Source organism: Megalobrama amblycephala, linkage group LG2, assembly GCF_018812025.1.
Source record: "Megalobrama amblycephala isolate DHTTF-2021 linkage group LG2, ASM1881202v1, whole genome shotgun sequence".
NCBI classification, from domain to species: Eukaryota; Metazoa; Chordata; class Actinopteri; order Cypriniformes; family Xenocyprididae; genus Megalobrama; species Megalobrama amblycephala.
In genome coordinates this window covers 59849437-59865495 of record NC_063045.1, presented here as the reverse complement: position 1 = coordinate 59865495, position 16059 = coordinate 59849437, and the positions used below count along the sequence as shown (strand labels likewise).

Genomic DNA, 16059 nt, shown 5'->3' with positions numbered 1-16059 from the left:
ACTTTCTTTTAACCCTGATGAATGCTGCGATTGAGCGCTAAGACTGACACAAGTGTTGCTGGTTTATCTTTTCAAATGAAGTTGCGTCAGAATAACTTTTATTTTTAGCTTTAACAGTTTGACAATCACAAATATTTTGTTTGTGGTTTGTTAGATTTCTCCTGTCAAAAGTTAATACACCAGTCCCACGCATCTGTAACTTAAGAGAAGAAGGGTGTGGAAACCAATACAATGACTGAATACAAAGAGCGACTGTGTATAACTTTCTAAAAATAAGTGGGTGGATGTGTTGGACAGTAAAACATGACGAAGGCCACATGATTTTGTGCAACGTGCATCTATTAACCAAATATGCAAGATGGTTCCCATGAAGTGGATGAGCCTTTTCACTGCAAAGTCATTGTGGTTTGGGGTTACAATACCACACCTGTGACCTGCGATGATAATACTGCTCATAATGTGTTTCTGTTGGGGTGAATCTCATGAAAATTGTCACATTTCAGCCTGAATCAAAAGACACAAAAAAGAAAGAAATTATATTTTGCATGAAATGCAGCCTGTGTATTATTTTACATTATAATTAAACACATCATCTCCCCAATTATCACTGTAAAAACATTTAATTTTAATTACTACAATGGAAAAAAATGTGGTATATTATTTAAATTGTATTTAAGTATTTATACACCACTATAGCATTTATGGAAGCTTGTTTCTGCCATAAATAAAAAATAAACAGGTAATTGCGACTTTTTATCTCACAATTGCGAGTTATAAAGCCAGAATCGCGTGATATAAAGTCAGAATTCTGAGATATTATTATCAATTATGACTTAAGATTATATCATGCAATTCTGAGAAAAAAGTTAGAATTGCAAGTTATAAAGTCAGAATTGTGAGATAAAAAGTCGCAATTACCTATTTTTTTTATTTATGGCGGAAACAAGCTTCCATAAGGAATAAATACTATAGTGGTGAATAAATACTTAAATACAATTTAAATAATATATTTTTTTGCATTATAGTAATTAAAAGACATAAACTCGCAATTCTGAGAAAAAACATCAGTCTTTTTCCCTCACAATTGGAGTTTATTTTTCCCAATTCTGACTTTATAACTCGCAATTCCAACTTTATAACTCGAATAAATACTATAGTGATAAAATGTGAATATTTTTTTAATGGCGGAAACAAGCTTCCTAAGGAATAAATACTATAGTGGTGAATAAAATTTAAATAATATATTTTTTTGCATTATAGTAATTAAAAGACATAAACTCGCAATTCTGAGAAAAAACATCAGTCTTTTTCCCTCACAATTGGAGTTTATTTTTCCCAATTCCGACTTTATGACTCGCAATTCCGACTTTATGACTCACAATTCCGACTTTATGACTCGCAATTCCGACTTTATGACTCGCAATTCCGACTTTATGACTCGCAATTCCGACTTTATGACTCGCAATTCCGAGAAAAAAGTCAGAATTGTGAGATAAAATGTATAAAATTACCATTTTTATTTTTTATTTCATGGCAGAAACAAGCTTCCATAATTTCACAGCTAAAAATGTATGACAGATTTTTGAATAAAAAAAATACTAACAGAAATGAGTTCACAATAAAACAAAAGCATCAGATGCATAACAGAAAAATATAATTTCTTTTTTTTCTCCAAGTGAAACATGACCAGAACAGGTTTTCATGAGACTCATCTGTCAGAGCTGCAGAAAGCAAGATTCAGTAATTTCTACAAACATAAAATAAACCAAACAATGAATAAACGTCCAGAGTTATCAGCACAGTTTCATGAATCAGACATCTGAAATCTTCCAGCTATGAGGAGGACACTAAAATAATACGAAAATAAAAGAACAGCACTTTGTTTTCATATAAAACAGGTCGAGCTACATTTCTAAGCAGCACTTGTGTCCTCTTGTGTGAGATATTAGTGAACCAACTGTAATATATTAGAGCCTCTAATGTAGCGGGAACACGAGGAAGGGCGATTATTCGAACTCCCTCATTTCCAAAGCAGCCTGTGCAACATTTCCACCATCCGTAAAGCACTGAATATACCAAACAGAACGTCTTTGGCTACTTTCCCCTCTTGGATCGTCCTTTCCGGCCGCCCAGTCTGCCGGAGCCGTGGGCCGAGGGCCCGGGCTGAGGGGCGGCGGGGGCCGCAGCGATGTTGATCTGACCCTCTTGGATTTCTTGCCGGGTGTCCGCAGGCATCCGATCGATCTGCTGCTGCGTCTCCAGGTAGAACATGACGTCCCGCAGCTGCTCCTGCAGCTCGGCGATCTGGCCTTCTTTATTGGCCGCGGTCTCGTTGGCCCGCCTCTCCTCCTCCTGCAGCTGCGTCTGGAGCTGCGTCTGATTGGCTCGCAGGCACCGGTTCATCTCCTGCTCCTCCCGCAGCTCTTGACTGAGCTTCACCACTTTGTTATTCAGCTGGGAACATCTACATGGAAAAACAGCACAAAAAGAGAGAGTATTACTAGAAAAGTGTCATTTTAAATATTAACTAATCAACTCAATTTTTAAAAGTTTAAAGGTGCCCTAGATTCAAAAATTGAATTTACCTCGGCATAGTCAAATAACAAGAGTTCAGTACATGGAAATGACATACAGTGAGTCTCAAACACCATTGTTTCCTCCTTCTTATGTAAATCTCATTTGTTTAAAAGACCTCAGAAGAACAGGCGAATCTCAACATAACACAGACTGTTTCGTAACAGTCGGGCTCATTAATATGTACGCCCAATATTTGCATATGCCAGCCCATGTTCCCAACATTATGAAAGGCATTACACAAGGGCAGAACGTCTGGATCTGTGCACAGCTGAATCATCAGACTAGGTAAGCAAGCAAGAACAACAGCGAAAAATGGCAGATGGAGCGATAATAACTGACATGATCCATGATATCATGATATTTTTAGTGATATTTGTGAATTGTCTTTCTAAATGTTTTGTTAGCATGTTGCTAATGTACTGTTAAATGAGGTTAAAGTTACCATCATTTCTTACTGAATTCACGGAGACAAGAGCCTGTCGTTATTTTCATTTATTAAACACTTGCCAGTCTGTATAATTCATAAACACAACTTCATTCTTTATAAATCTCTCCAACAGTGTAGCATTAGCCGTTAGCCACGGAGCACAGCCTCAAATTCATTCAGAATCAATGTAAACATCAAAATAAACACTGTACTTACGCAATTAGACATGCTGCAACACTTTGTAAAGATCCATTTTGAGGGTTATATTAGCTGTTTTAACTTTTTTTATGCCTGTTTAAGGCAAGCGCGAGCTCTTGGGGCGTGGAGAACGAGATTTAAAGGGCCACACACCCTGAATCGGCTCATTTCTAATGATGCCCCAAAATAGGCAGTTAAAAAAATGAATTAAAAAAAATCTATGGGGTATTTTGAGCTGAAACTTCACAGACACATTCAGGGGACACCTTAGACTTATATTACATCTTTTAAAAAGACGTTCTAGGGCACCTTTAACAATTAATACTTGCACTGCAACTTTAACTTTATTCCTTTCAAATAAATATTAAAAAAAAAAATCAAACTTTTTAAAATAAATTAAATCTTTCACTGTTTGAAAGAAAACCTCAGATTAATTTATTAATATTTTTATTTATACATTTTATTATTATTATTGTAATTATTGTTTTATTAATAATTTTAATTAGTTTTTATTTGTATATTTTCTTTTGTCATTTGGACTTTTTTTAGTATTTTTTTTCCAGTAATTGTTGTATTTTTGTGATTTATATTTATTTGTTTATTTTGTTTTAAATGTCTATACAGTTTTTATTTGCAGTTTTAGTCATTTTTAGTACATAAATTCAATTCATTTATTTCAAGTAATTACAGTTTTTTTATGGTTTTAGTTTTAGTTAACTATAATAACCCTGTAACTATGGTACATTTTTGTCTGGCTTATCATAAAGAGCCCCAAATTTTTCATGATAATGATGTGAAATTCAGCTGAAGGATAAAGTAAGTTGTACTTCTTCTCGATGGATTGTTTTTCTTTGATGAGTTCGTTTAGTTTCCTCTCCAAACTGTCACACTTGTCGATCGTTTCCTTGAATTTGGCCTTCATGTTGTTGATCTAAAAGACACACACACACACACACACACACACACACACACACACACACATTCACTGGTGTTCATTTGCGTTAGAGCAGATTATCATGATCTTAAACTTTGCTTATTATGGATTTGTTTTGGTTAACTGTCCAGTTCTCACCTCCTCCGCCGTGTCTTTCTCCAGATGAACTATTTTATTCTCCCAAGTAAATGCGCTGAGAATCCAGCTGACTGGTTAATAAATATGAATACTATAGGAAAAAAGATATTAAAAAAACATTATAAGAGAAGGTGACGGAAGACTATCTAACACAATCCAACTTTACACACACTCACAAACACACACACACACACCTCGAGCTGCAGCGCATCGATCTTCTCATCCTGACACGTGTCTCCTTCACACTCGTACTGCACCATCTTCCCGTCTGTTTTACTGGCAACAAGCCGGTGAACGTAGTTATCTGATCGATATAAACACAAAGACTAGAATATTCAGACATGTAAAATGTTTCAAATATCAAATCTAAAATTAGGTCCCACTTTATATTAAGTGGCCTTAACTACTGTGTACTTACATCAAAAAATAAGTACAATGTACTTTTTGGGTTCATATTGAATTGCAAAACACTTGCTGCTTTTGAGGTGGGATACGGGTAAGGTTAGGGACAGGTTTGGTGGTATGGGTAGGGGTAAAGTTTAAGGGATGGGTCAACAGTGTAATTATAAATGTAATTACAGAAATTAATTACCGATGTAATTAAATGCAGGTGTTTTTAAAATATAAGTACAATGTAAAAACATGTATGTACACAATACGTGCATTGTATCAAATGATTAATTTAAAATGCAAGTACATAGTAGTTAAGGCCACTTAATATAAAGTGGGACCCAACATTAAAACATTTTTTTTGATTTGAGTGAACATGAAACAATGTTTACATTTCACTTCCCTAATTTGACATTTTGAGTGAAATATTGAAAGGGGATCTATTATATAAGTCTTTATGTTGTTTTCAGGCTCTACTAGAACAGGTTTTCATGCTTGAATGTTCATTATTCTCCATTGTTGCAGCTCCTCTCTTCCCAGTCTGTCAGTAACGCTCTGTTTAGTTCCTGTCTCTATGAAGCCCCTCCTTCTGAAAAGCACAATGTGCTCTGATTGGTCGGCTGGAGCAGTGTGTTGTGATTGGTGTTTGAGAAATGTCCCGCCCCTTACCATAACCACCAGTTTCAACACACTACTAACTAACTCAACCAGGCCCCGCCCCTTTATTCTGCATATTAATTATTTAAATGAGGAATATTGTGACGTGTTCGTTCCTGGAAGAAAACTCAAGACTACAATGGAGGTGTTTCAGGGAGTTCAGACACTGATATAGAGAATAACTGCCTTTGGAGCAACATTGCAGAGCTTTTTCATGCTCAAACAGCAACATTACACACTAAAGAAAGATAAATAAGTAAAAAAGCATAATAGATCCTCTTTAATGTGTATTTAAAATGTCTAATTCCAGTTGCAGATGGCTCTGGCTAATGTGATGTAAAATGAGTGTTATTTTCAAACATGTGACTGCACATCAATTGAATACTGTATTATGTATTACTAGCATCTTTATTCCTGATGTGGGACGTCACACACCTCCAGCGTAGTCCCAGACCCGGTGATTGGTCAGTTGCATGGCGTAAGTGTGCTGCGTTTCCTCAAAGTGCTTGTAGGCATGACGACTAACGTAGCGTCCGCAGCCGATGTGACCGCAGATGAGACAGATCCACAGATTCTATGACAGATGAGCAAATATGACTCAAATATCATACAAGGAAATATATAAGCAGGGTTATTATCATTACTTAAAAATATTAAAAACATTTATGTTAAGTGAAATAAAGCTGAAACAAAATTAAACATAAATATTAGGTAAAAAACTTTAAATGAAATTTTGAAATGTTGTCTTGGCAATAAACTGAAAGTTAAAGCACTAAAATTATTAACTGGAAATAAAAACTTGATTAATCGAGCCCTAAGTGAAGTGAGATCTCTGAAGTTGTTATTACCTCCTGCACTCCACACTCAAAACACTTGTTTTCCTCCACGGGTTCAGGAGTCTGACAGTATCTGCACACTGGACACCTGCAGAAGAAGTGCACACTGATTAGTGCTCGTAAATGTGCCATCAAAAACACCTCGTCCTTTCTTCATAAATGTCTTGGGTGTTATTGTGAACGATTCATTGGTGCATGTAATATTCAAGAGCAATATTTAATAGAGTTGGACATTGACACAAATTGCAGGATTCCATTTTGATTCACATGCCTGTGATTCGATTCAATTCTGATCTTGATTCAATTCAGTATCCGTTTGGATATATATCAGGAACAGTAATTCCTTCAACTAATGTTGTAATCTATACAGGGAACCCGTCAGTTACTTTAATAATTTAATACAATAAAGGTTATTATATATTACAAAAATAAAGGTTTAAATTAACAGCCAATAAAAACATTTAAATTGCACACAAGGCAGTTTTTATAATAATAACAATGCCAATTCATGTGTGTAAACACTTAAACCTCAAAGCATCCCAAAGCCATTGTGCGCATGAAACGTGACACTGTGACTTTCATCTCACAGGTCAGAGGTCAACTATGTCAATTACACACAAACACAACAACAAGAACAGAGAACGGCCCAGCAAACCTTTATCACGTGTCAATGAAGAATCAGGACGAAAAGGTTAAAGGTGACGCACGTAAATAACAGATGAGAACAAAATATGAGTGTAAACACAGTGTCATGGGAGAAGAATGTGACGCGAGGAGAAGGGTGTGGATGACATTCGTCAAGCTTGAACAAAATAAACTGAAAAAATACTCTCAAATGGCTCAAAGTTACTATAATTTAATTTAATAAAATAATCATTTATCATAATAATATTTTTTTTATTTTATAACTTGGTCTTAACATTTAAATGTAAATAAAATTAAAATTTTGATTTAAAAACATTAAATTTGATTTAACTCAAATTTCTCAAAGCTACTATAAAGTTTACTTAATTTAATTTAATAATAAAATAATTTATTATTTTTTTATAACAGTGTTAACATTTAAATGTAAATTTAAAATTCTAGTTTGATTTAAGTCAAATGCCTCAAAGTTACTATAAAGTTTACTTAATTTAGGAAAATAATAATTTATCATATTTTTTATAACTTAGTGTTAACGTTTAAATGTAAAATAAAATTAAAAATTTTAATTAAAAACATTTAATTTGATTTAGGTCAAATGTCTCAAAGTTACTATAAAGTTTACTTAAAATAATTTAATAAAATAATAATTTATAATATTTTTATTTGATAACTAAGTTAACATTTAAATGTAAAATAAAATTAAAATTTTAAATTAAAAACCTTAAATTTGATTTAACTCAAATTTCTCATAAAGCTACTATAAAAGTTTACTTAATTTAATTTAACAATAAAATAATAATTTATTATTTTTTTATAACAATGTTAACATTTAAATGTAAATTTAAAATTTTGAATTAAAATTTTATTTAAGTCAAATGTCTCAAAGTTACTATAAAGTTTACTTAATTTAATAAAATAATAATTTATAATATTTTTTATAACTTAGTGTTAACATTTAAATGTAAAATAAAATTAAAATGTTTAATTAAAAACATTTAATTTGATTTAAGTCAAATGTCCCAAAGTTACTATAAAGTTTACTTAATTTAATTTAATAAAATAATCATTTATAATATTTTTTTTTTATTTTATAACTAAGTGTTAACATTTATATGTAAAATAAAATTTAAATTTTAAATTAAAAACATTACATTTGATTTAACTCAAATTTCTCATAAAGCTACTATTAAGTGTACTTAATTTAATCATTTATAATTATAATAATAAAGAGTTTTTTATTTTATGTCTTGATAACAATTAAATGTAAAACAAATTAAAATTAAAAATTAAAAACATTTAAAATTTGATTCAAGTCATAAAACTATATTCAAAACATTTCATTTTCATAATTTGACATATTGTGAGTGAAATATTCAGCAATAAATAATGTAGGACGGGACTTGATTTTACCCAGTAGTATTGAAATTGATGATAATATTTAATACTAGTTTTCCCAACCCACACTAGTTTAAAAAATGTCAATGATAATAAAAAAAAATGTCTTTAGAATAATTATCAAGTAAATTCTTGGGTCATTTTTGCTCTGATGTTGAATCTAAAGGCTGTGTTTGTGAATGACAGCACTCACGTTGCATCCTCCCATCTCTGCAGACACTGGCTGTGAAAGCTGTGGTTGCACAGGGTGGTCAACACGCCGTTGACGGACTCGTCCATGCGCTCCAAACACACGGTGCACTTGGGCAGCTCTGTCAGATCCATCACAGGTAAACTGGCCCCCTGGTTTATAATGAACAGTTTGAGATCATTCAAAACATTCCAGAACACTGCAGCTATTGTTATGCATGTAAATCTGTGCTGGAAACATGACGTGTGTGTGTGTGTGTGTGTTTAACAGAAACAGCTAGTCAACAACAAATAAGGTTAATCCTGGTCACTCAAGCAATGCATCAGCCTAAAATAGTGTAACATGAGTAAGTTGTTTTTTTTGCGGTTGCTAAAGTGTTTGCCAAGAATTGTAACACTTAGTGTGAATGGTTTCGTTCAAATTACAATTGCTTGCTTAAGTAAACAACACTAACACAAGCCGTACCTCTTCAGATTTGATGACTTCCGCCCTCTCCACATAGACTAACTGGCAGACAGCATCCTCAATGGAGTTGAACTGACGGCCGTTGCTTGTTGTGTAGAAGCTGTCGGCATCGGCCTAAAGAAATTGAAAAACACAACGAGACTCATGAAACTTTGAATATCAAACAAACTTCAGCAAGCTAATTTGCATGAGGTAACTTTGCAAATCATGTAGAAAACTTTTTTCCAAAAGGTCAGAATGACTGGCAAATCATCTTAAACTCTTAAAACTTAAAATCTTTGATCATCAAAGTAAACTTATTTCCTGTGAAAATTCTTTCTTCAAGCCTTAAAATAGCTTGCTTCATTTAGTATACATGGAACCATGAATATGCAAATTAGCCCCGCCCCCACTCAATCACACCAGCTCGGATTACCTGATCCACTCGGTCAACTGTAGTAAACGCTACACAATGGCAAGAGGAAATATTGGTTTAATTCAGCCATGTTTGAACAAAGTCCATTTCAAGGAAAGTCTGTTCACTCGGCAGCCATATTTGCAACACAGCTAATTTGGGGCATCCATCTATTTGAATGGGAGAATCCTGAAATCTCATAAACTGCTTGACGAACTCACAATTAAATTACATATTTCACATCAGCAACAAAATCTGACATGAACTGTCCCATAAATGTTGTTTCTTATGCTCAAATAGTGTTTAAAAAGCTTATTTTTCAGGCTAGACGAGTCAATGCGCATGTGCAGTCCTAAGCGTGAGTATCAGGTTTCTATGAGAACCGGAGCTTCTAACGGCAGCTGCAGTGACGCCATGACTTTACCAATCAGGCTCTTTTACTTAGAAGGCGGGATGTATTCCGCCATATTGTGCGTTGCAGTTTCTCCCATTCGTAACTAATAGGAGTGAACCCTCTTTCTATATAGTCTTTGATTTGAACCAGAAATTGATTCAGAGGAAGAGCGAATTATACAGGCTCATCTACAAGTCCGTGTATCAGAATGTTATAGATGCCCTAGAATTAAAAATTGAATTTACCTCGGCATAGTTGAATAACAAGAGTACAGTACATGGAAATGACATACAGTGAGTCTCAAACTCCATTGTTTCCTCCTCCTTACATAAATCTCATTTGTTTAAAAGACCTCCGAAGAACAGGCGAATCTCAACATAACACCGACTGTTACGTAACAGTCGAGATCATTAATATGTACGCCCCCAATATTTGCATATGCCAGCCCATGTTCAAGGCATTAGACAAGGGCAGAACGTCTGGATCTGTGCACAGCTGAATCATCAGACTAGGTAAGCAAGCAAGAACAACAGCGAAAAATGGCAGATGGAGCGATAATAACTGACATGATCCATGATATCATGATATTTTTAGTGATATTTGTAAATTGTCTTTCTAAATGTTTCGTTAGCATGTTGCTAATGTACTGTTAAATGTGGTTAAAGTTACCATCGTTTATTACTGTATTCACGGAGACATGACTGTCGTTATTTTCATTTTTAAACACTTGCAGTCTGTATAATGCATAAACACAACTTCATTCTTTATAAATCTCTCCAACAGTGTAGCATTAGCCGTTAGCCACGGAGCACAGCCTCAAACTCATTCAGAATCAAATGTAAACAATATAACAGTATACAATACTCACATAATCCGACGCATGCATGCTGTATGCATGACGAACCCTTTGTAAAGATCCATTTTGAGGGTTATATTAGCTGTGTGAACTTTGTTTATGCACTGTTTAAGGCAAGCGCGAGCTCCATGGGCGGAGAGCACGAGAATTAAAGGGGCCGCACAGCATAAATCGGCACGTTTATAATGATGCCCCAAAATAGGCAGTTAAAAAAATGAATAAAAAAAAAATCTATGGGGTATTTTGAGCTGAAACTTTACAGACACATTCAGGGGACACCTTAGACTTATATTACATCTTGTAAAAAAACATTCGATGTGCATTTTATGTTTCGCTCTCTACAACGTCGGACATTTTTGGCTGAAACGGCTATATGCACTAATTTGTGCACACAACGTGGATCAGCTACAACAGGTAAACATGTCAGCTGTGTTGACACTAGCTCTGGATTGACAATATTAATTTAAATTTTGGCTCTCTTTATTACAGCGTGACAGATCGCTGTAGTCGCCTCAGTTTAAGCGGCAGCGCGGATCAAGCACACGTGAACCGATCATCTCATCTCCTCTTTACTATAGTTACATCACAAAATAAACGTGTGAACACCAGAAGGTGTGTTGAAAGATATATTACAACTTAACGAAATGAATCCTGTCTCATGTAATCGCTAAATCAGTGTTTCAACTGGGGAAAGACGTCAATAAAACAGCTTGTAGGCTCTACAGCTTACTTCAAGAAAGCTATTCAACGTCCATAAACTTATTAGTTAGCTAGAAAAAAATAACTCTAGAGAAGAGAATTTTGCTAAATATATGCACTGTATTACATATTGATAATATTTTTACTTAACCTGTTAGTGATGTCTTCATTATTTAAGAAATCTGTCAAGAAAACAAGTTATTACAGTTTATTGTCGTTTAAATTTCATCATCAAACTGGAGTAGAAACAATTCTTGTTATTAAAGTTGATATATAAACTGCCTTATTTGCAATTTAAATGTTTGTACAACTCAGTTTTATTTATTTGAGCGTCATTAAATAAGTTGAATTATTTATTTATTTATTTTCAGTTTTGATTTTTGGCCAAGTGCATTCTGAATTTTCATTTCGGTGCATCACTTGTTTGACTGATGAATTTACATGAATATGATTTGTCTTAAAAGCATATTAAAAACACCACATAGACATGTAAACCACATTAAAAGCTTGATTTTCACCACAGGGAACTTTTCAGATCCTGTTCAATCCAATCAATCAATAAATCAATCAATCAATCAGACAGACAGACAGATAGATAAACACACTTGTTCTTTTATGTGGTTGACTCACCTGACTCCTGAACTTGACCAACACCATGTACTGGTTGGGCGTGGAGTCTCGGATGATCTTCATGTGCTCCATGACGTCGTTGTAGGGAGCCACAAACTTCATGAGGTCATGGCTGGTCATGGTGGTCGGTACCGTGAGGACACACAGCATCGCACTGCGCCTCACGTCCTCTGTGAGTGACGTCATCTTACTGTCCACACAACATCACACAAAACCACATCAACAATGCAACAACAGTGTCTATTGTGTCTATTATTTAAACTTCTACACAACAAATTCCACTTGACCATGTTTTTTGGACAGAGCACCATAGTAGATCACCTTATATATATAAATATTATGGGCTATATCAAAGTACTGTAGTATTAGAGGGTAGTATTAGCATAGATAGACAGAACGACTGATAGAACGATAGAGATAGATAGAACAACTGATAGAACAACAGACAGATAGATAGAATGACAGACAATAGATAGAACGATAGATAGATAGAACGATAGATAGATAGATAGATAGATAGATAGAATGATAGATAGACAGAACGATAGAACAATAGATAGAACGATAGATAGAACGATAGAACAATAGATAGAACGATAGATAGATAGAATGATAGAAAAATAGAACGAAATAGATAGAGCAATAGAATGATAGAACGATAGATAGAACAATAGAACGATAGATAGATAGATAGATAGATAGATAGATAGAACAATAGATAGATAGATAGATAGGACGATAGAATAGAACAATAGATAGAGCGATAGAATGATAGAATGATAGAACAATAGAACGAAATAGAATGATAGAACGATAGATAGAACAATAGAACGATAGATAGATAGATAGATCTTTCTTTCTTTCTTTTTTAACTAGATAGATAGATAGACAGATAGAATGATAGATAGAACGATAGATAGATAGAACGAGATAGAACGATAGAACGATAGATAGAACAATAGATAGAACAATAAAACGATAGATAGAACGATAGATAGAACAATAGATAGATAGATAGAATGATAGAACAATAAATAGAACGATAGAACAATAGATAGAACGATAGATAGAATGATCGATAGATAGAACGATAGAACAATAGATAGAACGATAGATAGAATGAGATAGAACGATCAATAGATAGATAGAACGATAGAACAATAGATAGAATGATAGATAGAACGATCAATAGATAGATAGATAGCTAGAACAATAGATAGATAGAACGATAGAACAATAGATAGAACAATAGAACGATAGATAGATAGAACAATAGAATGATAGAACAATAGAACGATAGAACAATGGATAGAACGATAGATAGAACAATAGATAGATAGATAGAACGATAGAACAATAGATAGAACGATAGATAGATAGAACGAGATAGAACGATCAATAGATAGATAGAAAGATAGAACAATAGATAGATAGATACATAGAACAATAGAACGATAGATAGATAGATAGAACGATAGATAGAACGATAGATAGATAGAACAATAGAATGATAGAACAATAGAACGATAGAACAATAGATAGAACGATAGAACAATAGATAGAACGATAGATAGATAGATAGACAGACTAACTTTGTCTTATAGAGGTGCATGATGCCGTGGACGATCTCCACTGACGGGTTTCCGCTGAAAAAGGAGATCTGATCCGGCAGCTGTTTCGAGGGAGAGTCTGGAGTCACGCTCACGTCCGTTTGATCTTTGGCATCTTCACTTGTGTCTCCTGTGGACTTCAGATCTTCTTTACCTTCCTCCGCTCCAGGTGTAAAAACATACAGTCAGTTCACCATTACTGACCAACTGCTGTCAAATCACAGAGAGTAAAAACTGATCCAAACCTGTGCTGGGCTGAAAGGTCTCGATCACCATGTCGCTCATCACACGGCTGCCCAGGTGCTGGTGGAGGATGGCCGACCGCTCCAGATCTGATTTGCCGTCTAGCGTGACTCTGGCGGAGACCAGCGCTTTCTCTCTCATCTCGTCCTCTGACATCTCTGCAACTGAGTAAAAACCAGCAGCTACATAAAGAGATTCTAGAAACAAGCTCAAACACACTGAGAGTGTGAATGCTCTCTGTGACACTTCATTCTGATGCATCATGGGATAGACACACAATCAGATGAGCATGATGTCCAGCATCAAGTCTCATGCTTCTCTCATATATATATGCAGGCTTGGGGAGTAACGAAACACATGTAACTTAGTAACATATTTAAAATAGAAAATTTGAGTAACTGTATTTCATTACAGTTACATTTTAAGTGGGTGGTAATCAAATTACAGTTACATTTTAAAAGTATTTTAGATTACCAAAGTGATTACTTTGAATTTCATTTAAACATTAATGTAAACTGTGACGGATAATTCATGTAAAAATCAATTGGTGATTCTCTGACTCTGACAGTCTGCAAAAGCATCAGCTCCATTTCTGCTCATAAATTTTATTCCCCTTGCAGAATATGCAAAATTGCAAGTTAATTTTATTTAGTACTGTCCTAAATAAGCTATTTCACATAAAATATGCTTACATATATTCCACAAGACAAAATGACTGAATTTATAAAAATTGCCCCGTTCAAAAATGTATATACCCTTGAATCTGAACTGTCCTGTCATTACCTGACAATCCACAACTGTTTTCATGTGTTTGTGAGTCCCTTGTAACTGTAAAAATGGTAATTACAACTTTTTATCTCACAATTCTGACTTTTTTCCTTGCAATTGCGAGTTTGCATCTTACAGTTCTGAACTTTTTTCTCAGAATTGCGAGATTTAAACTCGTAAATCCAAGTTATAAAGTCAGAATTGTGTGATTAAAAACGTGCAATTCTGACTTTTTCTCGCAATTGCGAGAAATCTCACAATTCTGACTTTTTTACTGGGAAATTGCACGTTTATATCTCAGAATTCGGACTTTATAACTCGCAATTGCAACTTGCAATTCTGCAATTCTGAGAAAAAAGTCAGAATTGTGAGAAAAACCTTTTTGTTTGTGTATGTTACATACTTATTAGTATTCTAAAGTATTTAGATTAAGTTACAAAACTTGGGTAATCTAACGGAATACGTTACAAATTACTTTTTAAAGCATGTATTTTGTAATCTGTAGTGAAATACATTTTAAAAGTAACCTACCCAGCCCTGTATATGTGTGTGTGTGATATGATTACCCTTATCAGATGGTTATATTTAATTTCCATATATACCATGCCACCATATGTCACTTTAAGAATCATAATATTTACATGTCATTTTAAAGTAGGCCTACTTGTTACAGGTCCAAAAACATGGTAATACTCTTTTGTGAACTATCATGATGACATATGAATATAGCCATCATTCAGTACCACGGTAAACAAAGTAAGTCTCAGTTCTATAACTCACCGGCGCAGTATTGAAAACCCTGCGGGGAATCAGACTGATCAGCGAGCTCGAGTCTGATCACGACCAGAGACACACTCATGTGTTCAGAGGATCAAGAACTGATCGACCGCCACAGATTCACTGAAGAAAACACCGCTCATAAAGTGAGACACGGCTTTAAACGACCCGTATTAACATCATTGAATCAGAACTGTGTGTCATAAACGCTTAAGAGAATTATTCTTTATTATTAGAAAGAGAAACGCGTGAAAACAACAATGACGTTTGAGAAGCAAAGATAAATTACTGCGTTACTTCCGGGGGCAAGAGGATCATTTCAAAACAAAAGCCCTTTGATAAATATTGATCATTTGTAATAAGAGACAGACAGGGTTTGTGAATGATAATATAATTTTAAATGTGTTATAAATAATGGTATATTTATGATTATGTATCAGAACGAAAGATAAATTACTGCCTTACTTCCGGGGGGCAAGAGGATCATTTCAAAACAAAAGCCCTTAGATAATTAGGCCTATTGATCATTTATAATTCACAGCCATGGTTTGTGAATAATATAAAGGTAATATGATATAATTTTAAATGTGTCATGTATCATGGTATATTTATTTTGGTGTAATTACAATAATTTTCTCAGAACCAGAATGAGATTTTTTGGCAAGTATGCTTACACATGAGGAATTTGTCTTGATATAATCCACAGTATAATAATATATAATAAAGTAAATAAACAGATAATAAAATAGTCTATAATGTGTGTGTGTGTGTGTGTGTGTGTGTGTGTATATATATATATATATATATATATATATATATACATATAATTGAATATA

At 34.1% G+C, this 16059-nt stretch overlaps 1 protein-coding gene across 1 annotated transcript; it reads right to left on the bottom strand.

The window, feature by feature from the left end:
• Positions 1-1632: 1632 nt before the first annotated feature.
• Positions 1633-15535, bottom strand: LOC125262511 (BRCA1 associated protein). The gene is given in 13 exon segments (XM_048181301.1): positions 1633-2464; positions 4030-4133; positions 4275-4319; positions 4321-4365; positions 4469-4578; positions 5757-5895; positions 6170-6245; positions 8391-8539; positions 8853-8966; positions 11826-12015; positions 13418-13598; positions 13681-13842; positions 15227-15535. Coding segments are annotated over 13 exon segments (1764 nt in total). The 5' UTR covers positions 15306-15535; the 3' UTR covers positions 1633-2094.
• Positions 15536-16059: the final 524 nt, after the last annotated feature.